Below are 24,576 nucleotides of genomic sequence, written 5' to 3'. Positions count from 1 at the left end.
AGAATGAATATGATGGTAATTATAATAAATGAAAATTAATTTTGAAAAATGAGTCAATAAAAGTGATAATTGCTTTCAAGCAATACATGTTCAAATCAATCCATCGTTTTTTATACTTTATTGTAAATATATAAGAAATTTCTTAATAAATAGAGAAAATGAGACATGATCAATCACTTGGAATGACTATTTTCGAGCGATGTGGGATCAAAACTCATCAAATTCGTTGTTTATTACGAATACATTGAAGTTTTCTCGTTCAACCAACGGTATAAAAATAACCTAATACAGTAGAGACTATGAATGAGAGTTTCGACAAATATGAGGACCATAGTTAAATATTGCCATTTCCATGTACAGCTAAAAGCACGGGCCTGCGCGGCCCAGTATTACCTCAGTTATACGAGCCGCCAATCCAAGCCCAATCGTAGACGGTGTTTCTTTCTAAGCGTGCGTCCAGCTGTAATAAAAAAACTTAAACATAAAATGTCCTATTAAAGCAAAGTTATCCTCCAAAAATAGTTTTTATAGTATTATTAAATCCAGCTAAGTCTTCAAAAATAGTTTTTATAGTATTATTATATCCAGCTAAGTCGAATAGATCAATTCTTTAACCTAGGATCTAATCTAACATGTTTTTTTTTAAATTAGATAGAGTGGGAGTAGACCTGGGTTAACCCATAATCCGGTAAAAAACAAATGACAACTGGTTTGATTTAAAAAAAAAATATATATCATTTTAATTTTATTTAAAAAAATATCATAAAAATAAATAAAAGTTCAACTCCTCTAATTTACAATTCCAAATAAATAAGATTCAATGTTAAAACTAGTTTTTTCAAAATGCCTTTCCACTTATCTTTTGTTTTACAGACATTTAAAGAAATAAAATGAAAATAATTAGATTAATATAGAAAATAAAATGAATTAAATTTTAACTTTTTTATAAATATGAATTAATTAATTTATTAATTAAATTCAAATATAACATTAAAATTAAATTCAGTTATAGTAAAAAATTAATTCCAAACAATTTAAACGACACCACTTTAAATTAACCGAGTCAAGTTCAGGTTATAAAACAAATCAAGTTTAATAACTTCAAATTACTATAATAATAAATAAATAAATAGTATATTTGTCATACCATTTTACATAATAAACTAGATATAAAAAACCCAACTTAATATACCTCTGTATGATAAAATAGAAAAATAAATCAAACACCGATGATTAATTTCAATGAACTGCTACTACTCCTCTTCCTAACGTAATCAAAACAATGCACATGGTGTGATTTGTTTTTGCACGAGGAAATACAAAACCCAAATTTGAGAACCATAATCAGATTAAGAGATTCTTTGAGAATATGATTCTGGTTTATGTTTTTAAAGTGTTTTTTATTAAGAAATATATCAAAATAATTTTTTTTATTATTTTTTAAAAATTATTTTTGATATCAGCGCATCGAAATGGTTTAAAAATACAAAAAAAAAATTAATTTAAAATAAAAAAATTTTAAATTTTTTCAAAAATACTTTTAAAACAGAAAAACAAACCAGAGCTAAAGGCACCCACTCCATATGCATTCCTTTCTAAATAACCTGCTAGCTATTACACGATTTTGATGTACTAATGTTAAAAAATAAATTTTAAAAATAAAAAAATATTATTTTAATATATTTTAAAATAAAAAATATTTTAAATAGCAACCTTAATCGTAATATACTCTAAAACTTATTCTAATGATGGACCTTATACAAGGTTTGGGTTAGGTTTGGGTTATAAGTCAATTAGGTTGACGTGAATTATCAAGAGATTAGAATGATATTATTTTTTAAAAAATAATATATTTAAAAAAACATTAAAGAATTTTATCGACATAAATTCTTTAGGCAGTCACACCAAAAAAAAAAAAAACTGTCAATCTTTATAAAATTGATCGATTGCAATAACTACGCAACTGGGTGTAAGGATTTGTTCAGAATTAAGACAACAATTTTCAATCAAAAGGCAATAAAAAACAAAATTAAAGGAACAAGTGGGACTACTCTTCAATGTGGTATCCAAGGCATGCTTTCCTCAAAAGTTTTCATATAAACAATTTGAAGAACAATTACATTTCTAGGAGCCCTAAAATATATTTTCATTTAATCAAATTCGGCTCCTTCTTCACATCTTTTCTCCCCTAATAAAAATGAAAATAAAATAAAATAAAATATCCTCTTACTAATAATGTTCTATAGAATTGTTCCCATGATTGGTGGCAATGAAGTTTTTATAAGTGAATGGCTGAGGGATATAAGGTGGAGTTTTACACCTTAACAATGCCCAATTTATCTCTTCAAAAAAATGATGATGCTTAATCGCAGTAGCTCCCATTGTAGAGCCCAGTCGTCTTGTAGGATCCTTGATGAGAAGTTGTGTGATCAAATCCTTGGCGAAGACTGGGACCGATGGTTCCTTGGGGAACTCAAGGGCTCGAGCCACGACATTAGCCAGGGTTAACTCATGGTCCGTCCCTTTAAACGGCGTAACACCATAGAACATTTCAAATATGAATATGCCTAAGGTCCACCAATCCACTGCACTGCCGTGTCCCTCGCCGGAAACGATCTCAGGTGCCAAGTACTCGTGGGTCCCAACGAATGACATGGACCGGACGTCTATTGGCTCTGCTACAATCTCGAGGGTCCCACGTTGATTGAATTTCTTCTTGCGTTTTCTACATGGTTGGAGGCAAGAGACAGCTGGCACAATGCAATTGGGCAGAATGCATGATGATGTGGCAAACTGAGATGTATCAGAGGGGTAATCACTTGTCGATGATGTGATTGGTGGGTTTTGATCAGAAATAATCTGAGCTGTTGATGTTGAGTTGTCATCTTTTAAGGAGAGATCAAAATCTGTAAGCATTATGTGACCGTCTGATCTTATAAGAACATTTTCAGGCTTGATGTCACGATAGACGATTCCCATCATGTGTAGGTATTCAAGTGCAGCCACAACTTCTGATGCATAAAACCTTAAAGCAACAAAAATTAGTTAATTAATTAATTAATGATATACATAAGTATTCTACAACTAATTATAAAGATTATCACTATTATATATCATGTTACGAGAATGCACAAGTAATTATATATTCTTTTTAATTAAAAAAAGAGAGAGAGAAAACGGATAGTTCTCTCAACCTCCTTATGTATTAATTATAAAAAAATCAATTATATTTTTGTTGTTTTCAATGTAAAATATTTTTATAAATAAGATTATAAGATATATCAAGACTTCAAATTCAAACAAAAATAAAATAAAATTATTAAACTAAATATTTGCTGAACCTTTTTATTAAGTAATGATATCATTAATAATATTATTATTATTGTGCGTTTAATTACTATTTTAGAATATAAATTTTTGTTTTTAATATTTTATATGCTCACTCTAAATTAAATTATTTCAGAAAATTTATTTAATGTTGATTTTTTATCCAAATGTTTTTTATATTTTTTTGGTATCCGTCTATTTTATTTTAACCAAACTTAAGACAAAAATAAAAAAGTTAATCTGATTTAATGATTAAAAACAACAACAATAATAAAGTAGAAAATCGGATGAAGGTATTATATTAAAAAAGGAAAAGTTAAAGCAAGATATGGGGGGGGAAAGCTGAATTTGATTCTTGAAATGATATCCTGGGACTCTCTGACTAGACAAGAACCAGAAAAATGATGAGCTGGAACATGCCATGGATTAAGGGAGATCTAATTTTTACTCCTTTTTATGAATTCATGAATGCCATGCCTTCTATTAATTATGATCTAGTGCACGGGACACGCACCAAAAGTTCCATGGTCCACACAACATCAATGGCTGCACCCGAATGCACATGGATTTACCCACTGACCCTACAGGCAATCAACGGTTTATACAATTAGTAAACTTAACCCCACTATGATTATCCATCATTTCTCATCATGCACGAATTTTGTATCTTTTTCGCCAAATGCAACCACTCAAATTATTTCCCTTGCCAGCCGAACACGAACATGGTATGATATTAAGTGGATGTATACATGCATGCATTGGTCATACATACCGGACGGCAGCTTCATCGAAACGTCTATCCGGTTGCCTTTGCCGGAGGACATGGAGGTCACCACCAGGACAAAACTCCGTTAGCAAACACGACCACCTAGGTGAGTCCAGTGTGGCATACAATGGAGGCAAAAATGGGTGCTCCAACATTTCCAATATCTCCCTCTCGATTCTAGCCCTACTGTCTTTGTTCCTAGTAGCCATTTCTTTTTTGTCCATGACTTTGGCAGCAAAAAGACACTCATTGCCTTCCTTGAGCACTACAAGATACACACTCCCTATGTCACCACTTCCTAATTTGTGGACAAAGCGTAAATCAGCTAGGGTTAAGGGTGAGTTACCGCAGTTTTCACGTTGAATTGCATGCCAGCATTCATCACATTGGGGTGGATGATGGGGCTTGCAGGAGTTTGACATGAGGCTCGAGGTTGAGGTAGTCCACGTGGTTTCGGACCCTGAACTTGTGCTGTGTCTTGTCTCAACAGCAGTGGTGGTGGAAGTGAAACTAAGATTATCAAGATCATCGGTTAGATCTTCCGCGCTTGGTTCCATGGTGGAGGCCGCCGTGGTGGTCATGGAGAGAATGGTGGTTGGAAGTGGATCAGACAACTGGGGTTTGGGAATGAGGGTGTGGAGAGAGAGAGAGTTGAGGTTTTGAAGGGAATGGAGGAGGGAAGTATGGGCCGGAAAAATGGGTTTGGGCCACGTGACTTCTTTAGAGAGGGATGGGTCCCATGTAGGGTACTATAGCTGGATTCCAAATTCAGCTTAAATAATTTTTTATATTCCATTAACCTTAGTTTATGTGCTTAAAAAATAATTCCAATGTATTGAGATCGCTAACGTGGCATTAATTTTTTTATATATGTTGTTGGCATGTTTAAATCATCATTATAAGAACAGGGTTGAATTAGCCGGATAATAATAGATTAAACTAATTTTTTTATAATTTCATTGATTTTTAAAAAAATAAAAACAATATTATTTTAATAAAAAAACTAATTCAAAGTAAAATTCATATCAAGCAAGCTAAGTCGTGGAATCATCATATTAACCCATTAAGATAAGGTTTTATAACTATATTTTAAACCATGAAGATAAATTCTTGTCAAAAAAACAAAAAAACTAAGGTAACATTGTATTTGGTTATTGTTTAGTTTAGGATAGTTCTTGAACTGAGAAATAATTTGTTTTAGTGATAAGAGTTTGAGATTAAAAGATTTGCTTTTCATATGGTCTCAGATTTGAGTTTTGTTGTTGCTAATATGATGACCATTAGAGGTTTACATGATCGTTAACTTCAGGGCCCATGATATTAGTCGAGGTGCGCGCAAGTTAAACCGGATGCCCACATTAATTAAAAAAAAACAACTTTTTTTGGTTAAAAATTTTACAATTTGCAAAATTTATTGGAATACACTAAGCATTATGTATTTAATCAAAGGAAAAGAGAGGCCAATGAATTGTTTAGTAATAACTTTTTGCTCTTTTACACTGTTGTTGGAGTAATTACATTCTTGAGTTATAATGATTCCTACCATAATTGCCAACTAAATCAGGCCTCCTCTTTGTTTAGCTGTAGGACATGAGGCCAAGAGAAACCAAAAAGCTCCTTTGAATCTAGTAAAGTTGATCTCCCTTCTAGTTGAATTTTCTTTTTTTAGCCTTTTGTCCCCATTTGTTTTTCTCCCAGAAAAAATAAAATTGTGGGATCTACAATTCAAGAGCATTATTTACAGTAGAAAGAACTGTTTCTTGAGTCCTTGCCCACCCTATATAATCTTTCACCACATTATGGAGAGTCAAAATTCAATGTTAGCACTTATCATTGCTTCAACAGAGGTGGAAAATATGATGTTCAAGCAGGCTCCTCCTGCTTCAGGAACTTTGGACGTGGTTGACAATATAATGAGCCTGTAACAATGACACTTTTTACTGCTTAATGGATGATGAAGACACAAATCGGCTCGCTAACAAAATCGTAGTCTGACCAGCAAGCATTGATGGCTTCACCCGACCTTCTTTTTCTGGTTTGCATAAAATTGAGCTAAGAGGTGGAATGTAAGCAGGTCATCCTGTGGCCTAAAGAAAAATGACAGCAGTTGAAAAATTATCCCACTAATGAAGACAAATTAGAGCATGTTGACACACAGACTAAATCAAATAGCTTCTTCTTACTCATGGTCTCCTGTTGAAACACAGTTGAAGGGCTGTTTGAGATTGAAATAGTGATGGCGGTTTAAAATGTTTTTTACTTATAAATATATTAAAATAATATATTTTTTATTTTTTTTAAATTAGTTTTGACATCAGCACATCAAAAAAAATTTGAAAATATAATTTTTTTTATTTTAAACAAATAAAATAAATTCAAAATTTTTAGAAATACAGTTTACACCACGTTCCCAAACACAATCGATTGGATTTGAAAAAACCGCAGTTGTCAGAGTCAAGACAGTACTGATAAGGGCATCTGTCAATTGTCATCTTTCGGGATCTAGAGAAGCTGAACTACATATCATGCATTTAAATGTTCATTTCCAACCTGTATCCTTTGCACAGTGATATCTGCATGAGGCAATATAGCTCCATCTCCAGCAAATTGGAAAGTTTCAACATTACAAGTATTCCACAAGTCAGTTCCAGTAGGATTAGCAGAATACCTTACAATATATGTAATGCTTGCTTAACAATTTTATGAGAGGATGACACACCTTGCCCTAGATCATCTGAATATAATTAACTAGTGTAAAAGTTAATTAACTTCAATATATGTATCTGTTTCTCTTACAGTTTCTCAAGAAAACAGAAATAATGTAAAAGTTACAAGCAAATTCAATCACCAAAGTCCCATCCACATCAAGGGTTTCAAGTATTATCCTATATCTCCATATTTATTTACATGATTTTTACTAGATCAATACTACGGTACATAAAATAAGGTGGGATTGAAATTTCACCTTGTTCGTCCAAATGAATTAGAAGATGTTTGATTACTTATATTATACTTTGTAAACCAATTCATTATTGGTACCAATAGGCACTTTGATAATTAGTTCTCGAATCAAGAGAACAAGTGCCCTGGTTCTGTAGTTCCGTAGAGACAGCTCAGTAATTTACACCATGAATGTCTTTTTCGAATTCTTCTGTCCACGATTTCTCCTTGGGTGAGTACTGATCATGCAGGAGAAGGCGCTGACAAGCTCAGGATCCTCATCCATCACGAGCATCCGGGCTGCACTTGGGTCTGCAAGCAAGAGCTTAGCCACAAGGTACCCAGCAATTGACCATGTCTGGAACAGATGTGCTTGTTTTCCAATGAACCTTGCTTTTTTGGTGTCATAATATTCAGGCCATTTGTCACGTGATATGCGTTTCTCAGCAATCTCGACCGCTCTTGCAGCAAGTTCTGGTCTATTCATCTTTATGCATGCAGCTGTCAGCTGAAAGGAGTATTATACATGTTAAAATTATATGTCCTAGTTCTACTAACCAATGCCATAACATTCAGCTGGCCTGCTTATTCATAAAGCTATCAAAACCCCTTCGCAACTTGTAAAGCACCAAGCATGTAAAATGGACTCTGAAGAAAAGAAAAAAGCATACATAATGGACAAACAATGGTAATGGTCATCCAGAGGGACATTACTAACAGATAAGGGTATGAAACTGGTATGTGCCTAACAAATGACCCACAGACAAATACAATATCAGATAGGAGTATCAATCGAGCATTCTTATGACTCCATACCAGCATGACTAGTGTACCAAAACTCAAAGTACCACTGGTGTCGCTTATTTCTGTCTTTTTACCGAGTTTGTTTTCTTCTCTAATTATTTGTTACTTTTCACTAAAATGTTCACCAGTAAAAAGATTAACAAACTACACTACCATCACTAACCTGCCAGAGAAGAGTTGGCCAGGAACCAGCATTGTGATAGGACCAAGGCCTGCATCAAACAGAACAACTCATGACTCGAAGAAATAGAAAGAAAGTGAAAAATGAGATCAATTTTAGTAAGGTAGCGGCATTACGTGTTCTTAGGATCACTTCCAGTGATAATCTGCCACTCCTGACCTTCAAGAGCAGGATAACAGATCTTCAATGGCATGTCTGCTATCAAATCAGACCACTTGGCTTCAATGAAATCCAATATCGCATTTGACTGATCTCTTGTTGCAAGACCACTAACAATGGACCATATATTTCCAAGAGAAAAGAATCGGAAATCCATATGAGCTGGTTGCAAGTTTCCAATAAGATAGCCTCCTTGGTTGGGCATCCATTCCACCAACCAGGGAGAAATCTGATCTGGGTAAATGTTGAACTTATTGACTGCATCATATGAGTACTCTTCGGTCTTGTAACGGTAAATCTCATTTAGTTTTCTTAAATCAATCCAATAATACTCTCTGATATGGAATGAAAGAGCCACTAGACGATTGTTCAAAGCTCGGATGAGATCAGCTGATCCATCTTCTGGAGCAAGCATCTCCCTTGCACAAAGTAAGGCGGAATAAAAGAGTGCCTACAAGAGAAAAATACATCATATCAGAAATTAGATTGGGAAAACCACTCCCAAGACTCAGCATCCTCATCAGTCTGATACAAGCGAATCTTGGCAGAATTAGAACTAGGTGATTGTTAATCTATTCAACTAACCAAGCACCTTCAACCACTCAAGAAGATATAGTTAATTCATCTTATGAACTTTGAAACTGCAGCTGGAAAAGCATTTAAGCCAACAGCCTTACCAAAGAGTGGATTCAACCAACTAAATCCTACAAACTCTTACTCCTGATTTTGTCAACATATCCTGATTCCATAATTTCAGAATTGGTTCAAGACATCTATTTGTACAGTCACCTGACAAAAAAATGGGCAACATCCAAATTTCTCACAGGGACCCTTCTTTCATTGAACCTCCCTTGCTCCATGGATTACTGGCTATTTTAACAAAAAAAAAAAATAACTCTTCTAAATGATCTGAAAACCACCCAACAATTGATTACCTGGATTTCTAGAGGGTGCCCATGAATTCCCATTCGGCGATCTATCATGCAAGAACCATCTGTCACCAACAATGTTGGAAACATATCAAAACCATCAGCAAGACATAGCCTCAGAATCATCTTAATTCCAGTCTGCACATCAATCCTCTCCTGAAGTGAGAGGTCACCAGAGCATTTCCCATATGCACGTAATAAAATAATCCACCATAATCCTAATATTGGCATGATAACATAAGAAAATTTCAGCAATGTCAGCAATCAAACACCTGATATTCAATGGAAAATCGATGGTGAGAAATTTAATTTACCAGAATCAACTGGTGCAACACGGCCAATTGCTGCCTCTCCAAAGTCAGGATCCAATACCTCCTCTGTCGCAAAATCATCATCACCATCCAAACGAACCGTGCGCACCTTGAAACTAGCAGGCATCAATCCCTGTCCAGGACTGTGACAGTCCATTGTTTTCTCCCAACTCTGCAATAAAGGAGTCATTATAGAAAATCAGATAACAAACAAAAAAGTTCTTAAAATGACTGCTTCCCACAGCTAAAAAAAGGGGCTAGCACAATCAATGATTAAATTACCTGCAACTGAAGTGTATGAAGGAGGAAGTTCCGGACAATATCATATTCTCCCTTCAAAAGAAAAGCAATGCCAGAAGGTATGAAGTCTCTAATGAAGACCTGGTCATAATTTAACACGCTGGAACTGGTAGGATCATTGGCAGCAATCGTTCCAATAGGACTGCCACAATAATAAACCATAGAATTCCGCAGCAGCTCCCATGCTTCTTCCTCAATAGGATCTACACTGACCTTGGGAGAGGCATCTCTACCTGTTCCTACCGCACCATTAGTTGCCAAACTCTCCTTTTCCTGGTTTAGGGCAGCTTTAGATGCAAAACCCTCCTTTTCCCGTGTCAACTGCTGAGCATCCCAAGCTCCAAAACAGTCAGTGTGTTCACCAGTCACCGCCCCATTCTGGTTTAATGTATTTGCACCATCTACAAACCATGTTCCATTTCCTCCTTCAGTTACACCACTAACTCTTTCTGCCTGAGGGCCTTTGCACCTCAGAAGCTGCAATCTGTTGATCGTTGCATTCACAGACCGATCTCTATCACCTAATCCCTTAAACCAGTGGTTTCCTATACCATTCTGCAGAACATTCGAACATTCGAACATTTTCATACACCTTGAGGCCCTTTTCTTTACACGTTTTATGTGGAGTTTAGAAGAGAATGTCAAATCTGAACTGCGAAAACAAGGGTCAGAGCTAAAAACGCAAGGACCAGCCCCAGACAGAACTTGCAGGATTGCCTCTGTAGTTGCCATCAACAATATGCTTATCAAATAAAATTAATAATCTTCACTGGACCTAAAATCCCTTTGATCAGGATGAGTCTCAGAACCCAGCTTTGACTCGAGATACCTGGATAATAAACTAAGTTGGAAAGTGTTCTGGTGATGCAATAGTTATCATTTCAGCCATCGTCAATTCAAAACTAGCATCAAAATCTTAAAACACATGCATCATACAAAGGAAAAGACTTGAACTTTACATGGCATCAGTACCTTATCCTCAATAGCAAAAAGTATCCTACAAACTTAAACCAAGCTCGGCTTAATATTCTTTTTCTTTTTCTTTTTTTCATTTTGAAACCCAGACATAGTGATCCGAGGAAAGTTTCATTATCTTGTTTCTTCCCCAAGTTTTCTAAGGAGCCCACCATGTAAATTAAAAAAGGGAGTCCTTTCAAGCATTCCATTTGTCCATTACAATAATAATAATAAAAAAAAATCACAATGAACCTCTCTAAAATCCACCAAAAAAAAAAATAATTCTACCTCACCCATAACTCAAACAAAACCATCTCCACAAAACTCATATAAAGATTCAAACTTGAATCAAAATTCATGCAAAATGATCAATATTTAAACGTAATCAATCTCAACAACCACAAAACAAGCTTGAACTTTAATGGGTCTTCGCCTTTTTAGCAGTTTATGATCAAGAAATACAAAAACAAGTAAGAGAACAAGGCAACAATACAAACCCAGATAGCAGAACATGCACAGACAATTATCAAACAAGTGCTTACCAATAAAAAATTGTAGCTAATGAATAAATTAGTTGCACGAGAGTTTTCTGGTTTTTGATATTGCAATATCTCTCTTTTGGCTTAAAAGTGAAACAAGAGAGAGAAGCAATCACTGTCAAATCCTTTGTGTGGTTGTTTAATGTTTATGTTGTTTGTGTAAACTTGAGCACGGCTGAGAAAATCTTAAATAGTTCTTCAACCTACGTTTCTTTTTTGTCCGTTATTTAGTTAGTTAATTTTCAGATTTTTTTTCCTCGTTATTGTAAGAATCAACAATTGAAGCAACTGATTATGAATTATTTTAACTATATAAATTATATCATTTTTTAATTATAGTAATTGAGGATAATTAATTTAAATTTTTTATTACCTTAGAGGAAAAGAAAAATCCTCGAGAAATCAATTATAAATATTATCTTATCACTCTTTAAACTTAAAAATATTATAATCATATTAATTTTAAATAACCATGGCAAGCTTCCTTATATTTCTATTTTTGTAGATGTCATTATTATTAGGGAGAAGAAAAGTACACGCCGTGTTGAGAAAAAAATAGAGAGATATTTTTAAAAAAATTGTATTATTTCTTTTCTTTCAACTTTATTTGTTGTATATGTTATTATAAGAGCCGGGTTCGAATTTTATTATTTATATGGATATAGATATGTAAGTTAATATATGGACGGTTTGGAAATGAACCGGGATTGAATTTTAAATTAAATTATAAAAATATTAAAATTCAATTTGATTTTTAATAATTCAATTCATTTAATCTAGATTTAAATATTTTGACAGTTTGGAAATGAGCCGAGATTAGATTTTAAATTAAATTATAAAAATATTAAAATTCAATTAGATTTTTAATGATTAATAGATCCAATGAACCAGATTTTTTCAGAGTTTGAGAAATAATGAAATATGGTTGAGGGCGAATGCCTGGTTCTCGTCAAATGTCCTGCCACTAGCATTCCCTCCGCGCGTGCAGTCAAAATCTTCATGTGGTCCCAGCAAAAACACCATGGTTACAGGCTTGTTGGTGGACTGTTGACTAGCCAATCCAGGCCTTCACAAGCCCACTACATTATTATTTTTTTTGATCAAATAAGCCCAGTACATTATTATTATTATTCTTATTATTATTTGCCCTGAGAAAACCCCTTCAAAATCTTGCATGCATGGTGGTAAGCGAGTTTCATTAATGTGGTGTGTAAACAGTCCAGACATGCTATTGCAACTACAAGCTGGCAATGGCATCGTCACTTTTTTAATTAATGAATCGTTTATTTATTTTTAATAAACAATTTGAATATTTTTATCTTATAAATTGAATCAAGAGTGTAATCCATTAATACTAAATTAAATTATATAAAAGTTAATCTCATAATAAAACCAATTTAATTTTATATTTTTTTAAAAAATATTTGTTTGATTTTTAAAAAAATAATTTTAAAATGTTTTTGATTTAAATTGATTAAAGTTAATTTAGACAAGCCTATTCAATTTATAACCTGTATTTTAATTTAAATCATGAGATGACCGAGTTTAATAAAAATTTAAGACAAGCCAAAACTCATCCATAAATACTTAATCATAAAAAAATAAAAATTATTAAAAATTGAAGATGCATTACATGGATGTGGAGAAGTATAATAATATTTATTTTTTAAAATAATTTTTTTATAAATATATCAAAACAATAATTTTTATATTATTTTTTAAAAATTATTTTCAACTTCAATACATTAAAATAATTAAAAAGTAAAAACAATTAATTTTAAAAAATGCCGTTGAAACGCAATTCATGGAATAACAATAAACTTCATAATCGAAAGTCGAAGCCTCTCTCCTCTCTCCACAGAGTTTTGCTTCTCTCTTCCTCTTCATAGAACTCATCTTCACCTTAAAAAAAGTTGTCAAACCTCAAACCTTTCTTCATTGCTTAAATGGATTGCTGCTTCTTGACCTTCAAACATCAGAAGCTAAGCCAAAACAGACTCTTTCTCCTGCATTTTGAATTCCCATATGCAGGATTTTGCCAATTGGGAAGCTCAAGGTTAGACTTTTTTACAGTTGTTTAGTAATTTTATTACTACCTTATGTTCTTATCTGTTTTTGTAAGATTGTGTGAAATTCAATGTGGGTTGATGTTGAAACTTGAAGTATCAAGATAATCTGATTTATTTTTTGGAAAAATTGATGACACAGTGATGTTTTTTTGATCTTGGATGGTGTAAGGCATGTATAGCTTGATTTCTACCAGCTTCAGTGCTGTCAGTGAAAATCTATGTCAAGTTCGATGCATGTGTTTGGTTTCTTGAATTTGATTGTAATTCTGGATTTGGGTTTGTTAAAGTTGTGAACTTGTCGATTTGTTTGATAAGGTGTCGTGGATGATACCGAATGGCATAGGAGCTTAGTTGTCATAAAGGGTTGGATTATTGTGGATGTTACAGTGAATTTTGTGGTTAAGTTTTGATTGATCGGAAAATAAGTTATAGCATGAAAAATGCTTGGGGGATAGGTCAGAGCTACCTGGGATCTAAGTTACGCTTTGGAGTTGACAAATGGGTGTTTAATGTAAGTTAAGAAAGCTTCTAAAATTGATGTTCTGTCAAGTTGGAAGTGATTTCTTTGTTGAAGTGTCGTTGATGGAGTGGTCTGAAAGGGGGAATCCTTGATCAAGGTCTTTGCTCGTGTTAAAGAACAATTTGGGTTCTATCTCAGTCTTGCTCCGTGCTTTTCAACTTGGTACAGGGGAAGAGAAAAAGGTCCGAGTCGTTTCATTCTGCTTTTAGTAGCACATGTACGTGCAGGACCACTACTGCTGACTGTGGCGCTTGAATATCCTAAAATAGTTCATGCTCTTCTTTCTTGCTTATGTTCATGACAGTTGATGGTTATTGGCTGTCGTGCCCTATATTTAGCATGTTAAGACTCAGGACATAGTTCTTAGATTTGCACACTTGAGCTTATTTCATCAAGATGGGTGCCATGTTCACGAACCATCACTGGAAGGCCAGATATTAGGTATAATGTAGAACTAAATGCCCTCTGATTTCATTATGGATGGTTATGAATATAAGCCAATGATTTGGTTAGGACTTGGGAGTACAAGCCTTATTTATTATTTACAGGGCGATCAAAATATCACCTCACTCATTCAGATTTTTGAGACAATTATAGCTGATCAAGCTGGAGTGCTGCCTGTTGTAGTTGGAAATATCTGGAGGAAGCTCATGATTTTATTTTGTTGATGATGTCATTAGCTTTCATCTGCAATAATGAAATGGGTCATATGTGCCCATTAGATTCGGCGAGTGCTTTCACTTTACATGGCCTCTCATCCCCGTCGACTTCTTGCGCTGGGTAAGTTGACGGATACTCTATCTTCTGTTGCAATTAGCTATGTGATACCAGCAGATATAAGCTCATACTTAAAACTTTATTGACTTAATCACTGTAGATTCTTGTTCAAGGGAAATTCCTTGATCAATATTGAACTGAATCCAAATATTTGATTTGTTGAGAAAACACAGTGCAGCATTATGCAAATTCTTTGAAGAGCAAAATGCGGATTTGGAAGTATTTCTGCTCTAGCGTGTACACTGGGCAATCTCATTGGCGTGGATCCATAGTGGCAATTTTCTTGCCGGTGCAATGCTATTGGGAGGTTACTGCAATTTGGCATGCACACATCAATTTGCAGCTAACGAGTCCAAGTCTTGGTCTTTCTTTCCACAGCACCAAGGTAAAGAGTCCAAGTCTCTTAACAAGCCCTAGTCTTTCTTTCCCTTGCAGTTTGCATCGAGGTAAAATGAGTAAATGCAATATGTTTCTTATATTATAGATTTTGTGCTGTTTACAGATCTTATACATTTCTTAATCACTGTCTTAACATTTTTTGCATCTCAGTACATTGAATTTCCCTTAATCCTTAGATGAAGTCAACCTTTTTGGTTTAGGGCCAAGTTTGACCCTTTGGAGTTTGGAGGCGAGACACTGATGTGCCAACTAACCTTTAAGGCAGGTTGAATCATGCAAAAAAAGAGAAAAATCATCATATGTAGTGCAAATTTAACCTTCTCCATTGTGTGTTAGATTCTTGTTTCTTTTTCAACTAGAAAAAAATCTGTATTCGATTCTGCGGGAAGCATGGGAGAAAATTTAGATGCCCTTCTCTCATTTTTTTTGAAAATTCTCAAAGCATGGTCCACACACCTTGACGTGTCTTGGTCCATTATGTTCATCAAAAGGAGAAAAGAGGGAGAATTGTCTAGACTGTTGTGGTTGTGGCTGGGTAATTTGTATGGTTGGGTCCATATAGTAGAAGCTTTGTCAAAAAGGAGAAGCATGTCATGTAGACAACTACTAAATCATCCACCCATTTAAAATTGCTAGACTAATTTTGATCTAGTTTATAATTTGATATGTAAGGATTTATTTGTTAAAAAATAATTTAGGAATTATATTATGTTTACTGTCAAATATGATGATAAAAATACTTTTAATTAAGGATTTTTGTAAATAAATTTAAAAAAAAATTAAAAACTATCAAGGATCAAAATGTATATCAATGTAAATTTTATGCTACATGAACATGATACTTGTCAATTTTTAGTAATGACAAAAATATAACTTACATGGATGATATTAAGATAAAAATAGTATAAAAACCTTTTAAATAAAAAAAATAAAGGGATGCATAAAAGCTTACATTACAAATAAATGTCATTAATTTAATGCGTTTTTAAATGAAAAATAATTTAAAAAATACTTTAAAAAACAGATTATAACACAAAAACAAACACTTATATGACATGCTCGAAAAGAAATCAACATAGTTGTGTTGTTTTAATAGATTGCTGGTGAAGATTAGATTACGCAATTAAGATTAGCTAATGCTCGATGACTTTGTGTCAAACCAGTAGGCTGTAATTTAGGGTGAAAATGTTTCTTATATTATAGATTTTGTGCTGTTTACAAATCTCATGCATTTCTTATTCACTGTCTTAACATTTTTTTGCATCTCAGTATATTGAATTTACCTAGATCCTTAGATGAAGTAAACCTTTTTGGTTTAGGGCCAATTTTGACCCTTTGGAGGCAAGACACTGATGTGCCAACTAACCTTTAAGCTAGGTTGAATCATGCAAAAAGAGCGAAAAATCATCATATGCAGTGCAAATTTAACCTTCTCCATTGTCTGTTAGATTCTTGTTTCTTTTTCAACTAGAAAATAAATAAATCTGTATTGGATTCTGAGGGAAGCATGGGAGGAAATTTAGATACCCTTCTCTTCAGTTTTTTGAAAATTCTCACCGCATGGTCCACACCGCCTTGATTTGTCTTGGTCCATTGTGTTCATCAAAAGGAGAAAGGAGGGAGAATTGTTTAGACTGTTGTGGCTGTGGCTGGGTAGTCTGCATGGTCGGGTCCATATAGTAAAAGAATAAAAAAGGAGAAGCATGTCATGTAGACAACTATCAATTATCAAATCATCCACCCATTTAAAATTGCCTCACTAATTTTGATCTAGTTTATGATTTGATTGTCAAAATTTAATTTAGGAATTAAATATATTTATTGTAAAATATGGTGATAACAATACTTTTATTTAAGGGTATTTTTTGTAAGTAAATAGTTTTTTTTTTAAAAAAAAAACTATCAAGGATCAAAATATACATCTCATTGAAAATTTTATGCTGCACGAACATGATACTTGTCGAATCTTAACGATGACAAGAAATATAACTTATATAGATGATATTAAGATTAAAATAGTATAAAAACCTTTGTCTGTTTGTTACCGGGTGCATAATGTCGTTCAATGGTCATTTTCAATTTTTATAAATATGTTTTTTATATCAATATATTAAATTTTAAAAAAAATATTAATTTGGTGATTTTTTCTGCGAAGAACAATTTAAAAATTACTTTTAAATACAAATTGTAAAGCAGAAAGAAATAAACAGTCAAATGGTCGAGAAGAAATCAACGTTGTTGTGTTGCTTTAATAAATCGTTGGAGAAGATTAGATTAGGCAATTAAGATTAGTTAATGCTTGATGACTAATGTCATGCTCTGTTGCTCTCGTCAAACCACTAGCCATATTGTAGGGTGGAAGTGGTGCTCCGTAAGTCACTGCCGCAAGTTTCTTTGTGACGGCGACATTGGCAACGGCTCGGCACCTTCCACAAGAGCATCACAAATCCATTACTTCTGCACAGCGCACACAGTATTTTCCTGCTCCTCTTAATTTTACTCACTACAGTTCATCATGATCTGTATGTTTTTGTAAGTGGCGCAAATCATGTTCTTTGTTATCGTTTCGTTTAAGACAACAATTTACTGTTCCACAACAAAACATAAATCATTACATAATCCTTTTCTCCCATGAAAAAGCACCAACAGAAGGATGCCACTGCTACTCCTGTACTGTTAGCTTTTGACTGCTGTAATTAAATTATCTGGTTGACAAATTTGATCTCAAGGATAATCTTAAAAGCTGTCCAAATTTGCAAGGACTGACTTCCTTTACGGGCTCGAGAGGCAGTTATTTTAAAGTGTATTTTATTTAAAAATATATTTAAATAATATTTTTTATTTTTTAAAACTTATTTTTAATATTAATATATTAAAATAATTTAAAAATATAAAAAAATAAAAAATATTAGAAATGCTCGGCGATGTTCACAAAGAAGCTCTGGGTGGGTTCATTTCATCGTATGGTTGGTTGAGTTATTGCTTTTAAACTCAAAATTACTATTTACCCCTTCCCTCGCTCTTACACTCCCTTCATCATTATCGCTTCATCGTATAGTCATTAGATGTGTGTTAAAAACATGTATTTTCCTATTTCATGTTCTTTAGGAAAAATTACTCTTTTAATTGTTTTTATTCATTTTTTGGTGTTTTGAAAAATCATAATATATATTAATAATTTAATATATAAACAATACATATAGTAAAATCTAGGATATAAATTATAATTTTTAAAAACATGAAGAGTAAATATAAATACAACTAAATTATAAAATAGTTAGGTAATTTTCTCTATTTTTCCCACCCTGTTCTTTTTTACTTTCAAATTCATGGAAGTATTTCTCGTCTTAATTGACCTCTCACCCTTTGAAAACTCCATTTCTTAGCTGCCTTGATTAGAAAAGTTGACCCAAACAATTTACAATCTAAAATCTAACACTAATCCAAATTAAATTTTAACTTGGATAAAAAAAAATCAATCCAATTTCTATTTAAAATTTTTAATAATCTAGTTTGATTAAATTCAATCATATCAATATAATAAATAATGTAAATTGAAAGCTTGTTTGATGTTGTTTTAAAAATGTTATTGATTTGAAAATGTATTAAAATAATTTTTTTTAATATTAATACATTAAAATGATATAAAAATATAAAAAAATTAATTTAAAATAAAAAAATTAAATTTTTTTAAAGCAATTTTAATTTCAAATGCTAAATGCGTAACCCTCTTCACAGACGTCTAATGACTATGATCTAAGTCTATGAATTTTTTCATTTCCCTCTCAAACCATCCACAACATCAAGGACATTCAAGTCATTTCATCATGAATCCCAAAATATCATCTCCGCTATAAAACTCCTCTTCTCTCTCTAAATCCCGGAACCCATCGAATGGTTCGAACCAAACAATCCGGATCCTTAAAACAAATCTCGACCATCCATCTCTCAATCCAACGGCAGTGATAAGTCGGTGAGTTGGTTCCCTCCCTCGTGTTTCTTTCTTTCTCAGTCATAAACCCTAGCCAGCCCCCACCAGGAGATAGAAAGAAACACACACAAATGCCCTCTCTCTCTCCCTCAAGCAAACACCACCATCAATAACCACAACAAAACAACAGGATTTACGTGAGTCTCTTTTATTTTCAAGAAAGATTCAATCTCTTTAAAGAAAACCCTTCTTTTCTTCTCTCTTTGTAAAGAGACCCCTCATCTTTTGTTTTCAAGATTTCTTCTTGTTTTCTCTGAAATTTTTAGATTTTTTTTTTGGGGTTGTTTGTGGGCTTTTTATGTTTTGTGAATCTGAATCGGTTTTTTTGTTTAATTTTAATTTTTGGGTACGATGTTGTTTGTTTTTGAGACCATACTGTCTGCTACTTACGTGTGGGGGTCTGATTCCGAGTCAAGTCTGAGTTAACCCAGTTTCTTTTAGACCACAGTGAGTCGATTGTTCTTAGATCTGAGCGAGTAGAGCGGCCCCATGGACGTTTCTGCTCCTTTCTCCTCTTTATCCGGACCGTGAACCTTGTCGCAAGGAGAACCGAAACTTTTTTTTTTACCAGTAGAGTACTGAGTGAATTTTGTGAATCGGTGGTGAGTTGACTCGGGGTTACTCCGTGAGTTGAGGAGCGAGAAGATCGAGACTAGGGTAGGTCTGAACGGGGGCCGAACGGCGAGAATGCCGTCGGTGGGGTTGCGGAGGACGACGAGGGTGTTTGGGGTAATTAAGGGAGTTGATGGGGCTCGGGTGTTGAGGTCTGGGCGGCGTTTATGGCAGGAATCTGGTGATGGCAAGCTCAGGAGAAGCAATGATGGCGACGAGTGGTACCACACTATAATCAAGAACGACAACTATCAGACGAAGAATCAAAATAAAAATAGTGATCTGAAGTACAAGGAGAATAGTGGGTGGGCCCATGACGATAAACTGAAGAAAGATCTTGGTGTTGTTATTGCCATTGCAGCGCCTAAGAGAATTAAGAGGGTTAAGAGTGAGAAGAAGTTTGGGATTGTTTATAGGAGGAAAAGGAAGAGACTTGGTGGTGAAAAGAGTGAAGATTCGGAGGATAAGAAGTTTGGGATTCAGTTTTCACGTAGGCAGCGAAGGAGTCTGGATGATGAGAGTTCGGAGAGTCTTGTGTGTACTCCTGAGCTTGTTGTTTTAGTTGAGGATTTTAGTTCTAGTAGTAGTAATGGGTTGTCTTGTTTTTTGAGTTCGGTTTTGAGGTATATTAAGAGGGTCAATTTGAGCCTTTCTGAACTTGCTGATTTTCTCTTGTCGGAGCCAATCAGCAGTGTTTTTGCCTCGAATGGACTTCATTTTGCGCGGGTAAGTGTTGGTTCATTTTATATAATGGCTGTATTCTGCCGAAGTTGTATAGTTGTTTCTTTTTATATATATGCGGGTGAGTGTTGGTTCTTTTTATATAACGGCTGTCTTTTGTGCGGTTATGTCCACCATTTGAAGGAGAAAGTGTCAATTCTCTCTGCTCATTTTATCCGGCTTAATATAAGTGACTTTTAGCTTAGTTTGTTGTTAAAAGAAAGTTTTTGAATTTAGGTTTTGATCGGTATTTTAAATTTGAATGATATATACTTACCTGACATTGCTCTCACCCCCTCTCCCTTTCTAAATTTTTCTTTCAGGATCTTTCCGCTGATAGAATTGGAATTTGCAAGTTTTTTGGGACCAGGCAGCTTCTGCCAATGTTTTCTGTGGATTTTTCTTCAATTCCTTCGTGTTTTGTGCACATGCATCTCAGTTTGTTTGTTAGGTTTAAATTTCTGTCTCCCATACCTGTAAATAACTCGTTGGATGAGGATGATGAGGATGATGATGTAATGATGAGCGGAAGTAAAGTAGATCAATCATGCACGACCATGAAAACAGATTTTGCTCTGAAAATTACAGCTGTGCCTGAAATTGATAATTCTGGGAGTAAGGCAGTTGTACATCCATCTGTTAGAGCTTCCAAGTTAGCTGGTCGAAGCACCCAGTACAGAAATGGATTAAATTCCCGTGGTATTCAGAAAAGAAGGAGCTCACTCAGGAGAGGGAGACCTAGAAATTCTGCCATAGCTGGCCTGCACAAAGCTAGCGGTGCTTTGGTTTCTGATTTGATTAGTAGTAGAAGAAAAGGTATACCTTTCTCTTCTGTTGTGTCTAAGAACAAACTTAGAAGGTCAGTTCGAAGTAGCCCTGCAGCAAACATCAAAGAGATGAATTCTGCTGCAGTTGGAGTGAAGAAGGACATGAATATGTCTAGCTGCTCTGCAAATATACTGGTTTCCGAATCAGACAGATGTTACAGGATAGAAGGGGCCACTGTCATGTTTGAATTCACTGGTTCAAGGGAGTGGGTGCTTGTGGTGAAGAAAGATGGGTTAACCCGATACACCCATCTGGCACAGAAAAGTATGAGGACTTGTGCTTCCAACCGTTTCACTCATGATATAATTTGGACTGGGGATGACAATTGGAAGCTAGAATTCCCTAACCGACAGGACTGGTTCATTTTCAAGGAATTGTACAAGGAATGCTCTGATTGCAATGTTCCGGCTTCTGTTTCCAAGGTCATTTCTGTGCCTGGAGTACGAGAAGTGTTAGGCTATGAGAATGGTGGCGGTGCTCCCTTTTTAAGACCATATGCTTACATCTCTTCTGAAAATGATGAGGTAGCTAGAGCTTTGGCGAGGAGCACTGCAAGTTATGACATGGATTCTGAAGATGAGGAATGGCTTAAGAAGTATAATAATGACTTTTTAGCAGAATCTGATCATCTTTCAGAGGATAACTTTGAGTTATTGATTGATGCTCTTGAGAAGTCATATTACTGCAATCCAGATGACTTCACTGATGAGAATGCAGCAGCAAAATACTGTAAGGATTTTGGTAGGAGGGAAGTGGCTGAAGCTGTGTACAGTTACTGGATGAAAAAACGGAAACAGAAATGTTCACCGTTGCTCCGAGTTTTCCAGGTAAATGTTTTGTTATGTCTCACTTATCTGCAGTTGGAATTGAATAACAGTAGCCTTTGATATCTGCAGTTTGAATTGAATATCCTATCATTTCACCTCTCAGTAACATCTTTAAAGTAAATTTTGCATCAAGTACAGATTGAGGAGTTTCAAAAAAATTCATGAACCTACCTTATCATTATCTGTCTCTCTCTCTCACACAACATACACGCATAATTATTAATTTTCCTTGACTTTTTTTGCATCGGTGAATCATGTTTTAGCCATTTGAGGGGTTAGCTTGGCATGGCTATAGAATTTTCAATGCTATTCAGTGCATTTTTTGTATTGCTAATATTTGCTTTTGATTTCAACTGATTATGGAGTTGCAAAAAATGCAACTTTGTGAAAATTTTCCATCATAATAACCATAGTAAGAAAACATTGATCTGTAAAAGCACCCAGATTTTATTTCAAATAACCCTTTGCCACAACTATGGCATCAATCGCCTTGCTAATAGGCTGGAAAGATACTCATTTAGCTATAGTATTCATCATTTGGGTGAAAAAAATGAAAGGAATGGAAAATAAATGATTTCAATTAAGATAATGTTGTGACACATTTTCTGCCTTCTTACAATTAACTACCCATCAACTTTGACGTGGCTACAAGAACCTGAACCACCTGCTTGTTGTGAAAAGTTAATTTCCCGGTGCGTTGATGTAAAATTACCATGACGTTCTTGCTAGTTTTTCATGTCATTTTGATGGAACTTTAAATTCCATGTCAGTTCCTGTTCACTTTCTCATTCTTCTCTCCTGCAGCATTTATTGTTTTACATGCATGCTAATTGTGTCTGGTAATGGTCTATATTGGCTAATCTGATCAAAATTGATGGTCCTTGCTACCAGGGGCATCAAGCTAAGAAAACCCCAGTGATTCCAAAACCTGTTCTGCGTAAGAGAAGGTCATTCAAACGACCTCCCAGTCAATTTGGAAGAGGCAAACAACCAAGTCTATTGCCAGGTAAGATCTCTCTTTTAGAATTTTTTTATGTAGTCAACGCATCTCTAAACTTACTCTATTTCTTAGTCAAGTATGCATGTGTTGAGAATTTTCATACCAAATGATACCCAGGAATTTGAATAAAAAAGTTATTTTCTAGTGATGTATTTTACTGATTCTTGCCCTGGCCATTACTGTAGTCCGGTTCTCAGGTTTATTCTTTTGTTTGTTAGTTGTATATTATAATTATTTGTGTTCAGTATCTACACTCTGTATGGTTTGCTTCCCACTTCACTGTCATTTATCATAAATTAACATTTTATCATCTGTAATTCTATTGCTGAACAGTAATGGCTGCTGATCAAGATGCTTTGGAAGGATATAATGCCATGCATAAAATCGAAGAAGCTGAAAACTCAGTGAAGAGATCTTTGGAAGCTGCCATCCTCAAGCGTAGAAGGGCTCAGTTGCTCATGAAGAATGCAGATTTGGCAACCTATAAAGCTGCAATGGCACTTAAAATTGCTGAAGCTGCTCTTGTTGCCAGTTCAACTGATGTTGCTGTCACCCAATTGTGTGATTGATTGGTAATGGCTATTCCTGTTGCTACTACTAATTGAGTTGAACCAATAATTACTACGGGAAGGACTGCAGCCCCATTGCTGTTTTTGATGCCTTTGGAGGACAACCCTAAGTATTGTAATTTTGTATAGATTTTGATTGAATGTACATTCTGTATCTGTAAACCTCACGCCAAATGTTTTTACAAGGGAATTTGGTTGATGTCCTTGGAAAAAATTCAAAAAAAAGAGAGAAATTTTCAGGAAATGTTTTTTACCTTAATGGCGAATCTCTTATCTTTGGCATATTGGTCAAGAAATGTGCATTTTTCATTACCCTGATTTCTCCATGCTCCATCCATGGATGCATTTTTTATTCACAATTTAGCCAGGTTAGTCTCTCTTCCCATATTGATCACTATGATACTTTGTGGATGTTTTCTAGTCTCTGGTTTGCTTAGCTCTCTGTTTATGCTTGCGACATTGAACCTGAGAAACTTAAAGTCACACGTGGAGAAAAGGTCCCTTTCTGTCAGCACCTGACTTTTTTCGTTTCAAGTTTCTACTTTGGTCCCGTCAAGTAAGCTAGTGAACACGAGTTATAGACTTATGGTCAAGGCTTGAATTGCGATCCCAGGTGCTGTTGTCGCGTAGACAGCATACAGGGATATTAGCCTTACATTCGTCGAAGAATGGGCTCTGGTTAGGTGAATCATCATGACCCCTTTTATGGTCTGTTCAACGTTTCTTGGAGTTCGAACCACCCTGATCGCGACCATTTGCTGTAATCTGATATTGGCTGGAGCTTACCGGGACATAACGTGGATCGTAGTTGGTTCTACTCATGATATGTTGTGAGATAAACTTGAGGTACTTGGAAGCAAAAAAACAAAAGATCAAAATGAAAATGGAACACTGTTTTGAAGAACCAGTGGAGTCACTGCTTTTTGATGGACCTTGTAGCCAACGGTCCATGTTAGTGTCCTGAAAGCCTATCATGTGAGTGTTTTCACAGGCCTTATAATGATGTTTGTGCCTTACACAAATCATCTGCTTGTGTTTTCCTTTTCCAGTT

General features: G+C 34.6%; 3 protein-coding genes across 8 annotated transcripts; 1 reads left to right on the top strand and 2 right to left on the bottom strand.

Moving 5' to 3' along the window:
* Window positions 1–2,060: 2,060 nt before the first annotated feature.
* On the bottom strand, window positions 2,061–4,834 carry LOC7491631 (serine/threonine-protein kinase D6PKL1). Of its 2 annotated transcripts, XM_024610216.2 has the most exons (3): window positions 4,440–4,793; window positions 4,100–4,358; window positions 2,061–3,025 (listed from the first exon to the last, which is right to left on the bottom strand). In XM_024610216.2, exons 1-3 carry the CDS (start codon window positions 4,672–4,674, stop codon window positions 2,230–2,232), a joined length of 1,290 nt encoding a protein of 429 aa, XP_024465984.1. In that variant the 5' UTR covers window positions 4,675–4,793; the 3' UTR covers window positions 2,061–2,229. The 2 variants fall into 2 exon arrangements, with proteins under 2 accessions (XP_024465984.1, XP_002316507.3); XM_002316471.4 differs by having other exon boundaries at window positions 4,100–4,834.
* Window positions 4,835–6,842: 2,008 nt separating this feature from the next.
* On the bottom strand, window positions 6,843–11,411 carry LOC7491632 (alkaline/neutral invertase E, chloroplastic). Of its 2 annotated transcripts, none has more exons than XM_024610413.2 (7): window positions 11,217–11,411; window positions 9,700–10,558; window positions 9,421–9,589; window positions 9,113–9,324; window positions 8,135–8,628; window positions 8,001–8,049; window positions 6,843–7,541 (listed from the first exon to the last, which is right to left on the bottom strand). In XM_024610413.2, exons 2-7 carry the CDS (start codon window positions 10,447–10,449, stop codon window positions 7,215–7,217), a joined length of 2,001 nt encoding a protein of 666 aa, XP_024466181.1. In that variant the 5' UTR covers window positions 10,450–10,558; window positions 11,217–11,411; the 3' UTR covers window positions 6,843–7,214. The 2 variants fall into 2 exon arrangements, with proteins under 2 accessions (XP_024466181.1, XP_002316508.2); XM_002316472.4 differs by having other exon boundaries at window positions 9,700–10,546.
* Window positions 11,412–13,043: 1,632 nt separating this feature from the next.
* On the top strand, window positions 13,044–23,784 carry LOC7491633 (uncharacterized). 4 transcript variants are annotated; one of them, XM_052456673.1, is made up of 6 exons: window positions 13,044–13,269; window positions 13,422–14,582; window positions 14,753–14,964; window positions 20,625–21,956; window positions 22,848–22,962; window positions 23,290–23,784. In XM_052456673.1, the coding sequence occupies exons 2-6, from the start codon at window positions 14,549–14,551 to the stop codon at window positions 23,523–23,525; spliced, it is 1,929 nt and encodes a 642-aa protein (XP_052312633.1). In that variant the 5' UTR covers window positions 13,044–13,269; window positions 13,422–14,548; the 3' UTR covers window positions 23,526–23,784. The 4 variants fall into 4 exon arrangements, with proteins under 4 accessions (XP_052312633.1, XP_024466177.1, XP_024466176.1 ...); XM_024610409.2 differs by lacking the exon at window positions 13,422–14,582; XM_024610408.2 differs by having other exon boundaries at window positions 13,044–14,582.
* The last annotated feature ends 792 nt before the right edge of the window (window positions 23,785–24,576 follow it).

This window comes from Populus trichocarpa, chromosome 10 (genome assembly GCF_000002775.5).
Source record: "Populus trichocarpa isolate Nisqually-1 chromosome 10, P.trichocarpa_v4.1, whole genome shotgun sequence".
Taxonomy (NCBI): Eukaryota; Viridiplantae; Streptophyta; class Magnoliopsida; order Malpighiales; family Salicaceae; genus Populus; species Populus trichocarpa.
This window is presented reverse-complemented; position numbering and strand designations above follow the sequence as displayed.

What these genes read in the sequence shown, in the direction of transcription:
- LOC7491632 (XM_024610413.2), bottom strand. Translation starts at nt 10,449, where the DNA reads ATGGCAACTACAGAGGCAATCCTGCAAGTTCTGTCTGGGGCTGGTCCT. An exon ending in TGTTGCACCAGTTGATTCTG is followed by an intron (nt 9,325 to 9,420) that starts GTAAATTAAATT and finishes TGCCAATATTAG; the next exon opens with GATTATGGTGGATTATTTTA. An exon ending in GGCACCCTCTAGAAATCCAG is followed by an intron (nt 8,629 to 9,112) that starts GTAATCAATTGT and finishes TTTCTCTTGTAG; the next exon opens with GCACTCTTTTATTCCGCCTT.
- LOC7491633 (XM_002315414.4), top strand. Translation starts at nt 19,657, where the DNA reads ATGCCGTCGGTGGGGTTGCGGAGGACGACGAGGGTGTTTGGGGTAATT. An exon ending in ATGGACTTCATTTTGCGCGG is followed by an intron (nt 20,308 to 20,624) that starts GTAAGTGTTGGT and finishes TTTTTCTTTCAG; the next exon opens with GATCTTTCCGCTGATAGAAT. An exon ending in CGTTGCTCCGAGTTTTCCAG is followed by an intron (nt 21,957 to 22,847) that starts GTAAATGTTTTG and finishes CCTTGCTACCAG; the next exon opens with GGGCATCAAGCTAAGAAAAC.
- LOC7491631 (XM_002316471.4), bottom strand. Translation starts at nt 4,674, where the DNA reads ATGACCACCACGGCGGCCTCCACCATGGAACCAAGCGCGGAAGATCTA. An exon ending in TTCGATGAAGCTGCCGTCCG is followed by an intron (nt 3,026 to 4,099) that starts GTATGTATGACC and finishes TGTTGCTTTAAG; the next exon opens with GTTTTATGCATCAGAAGTTG.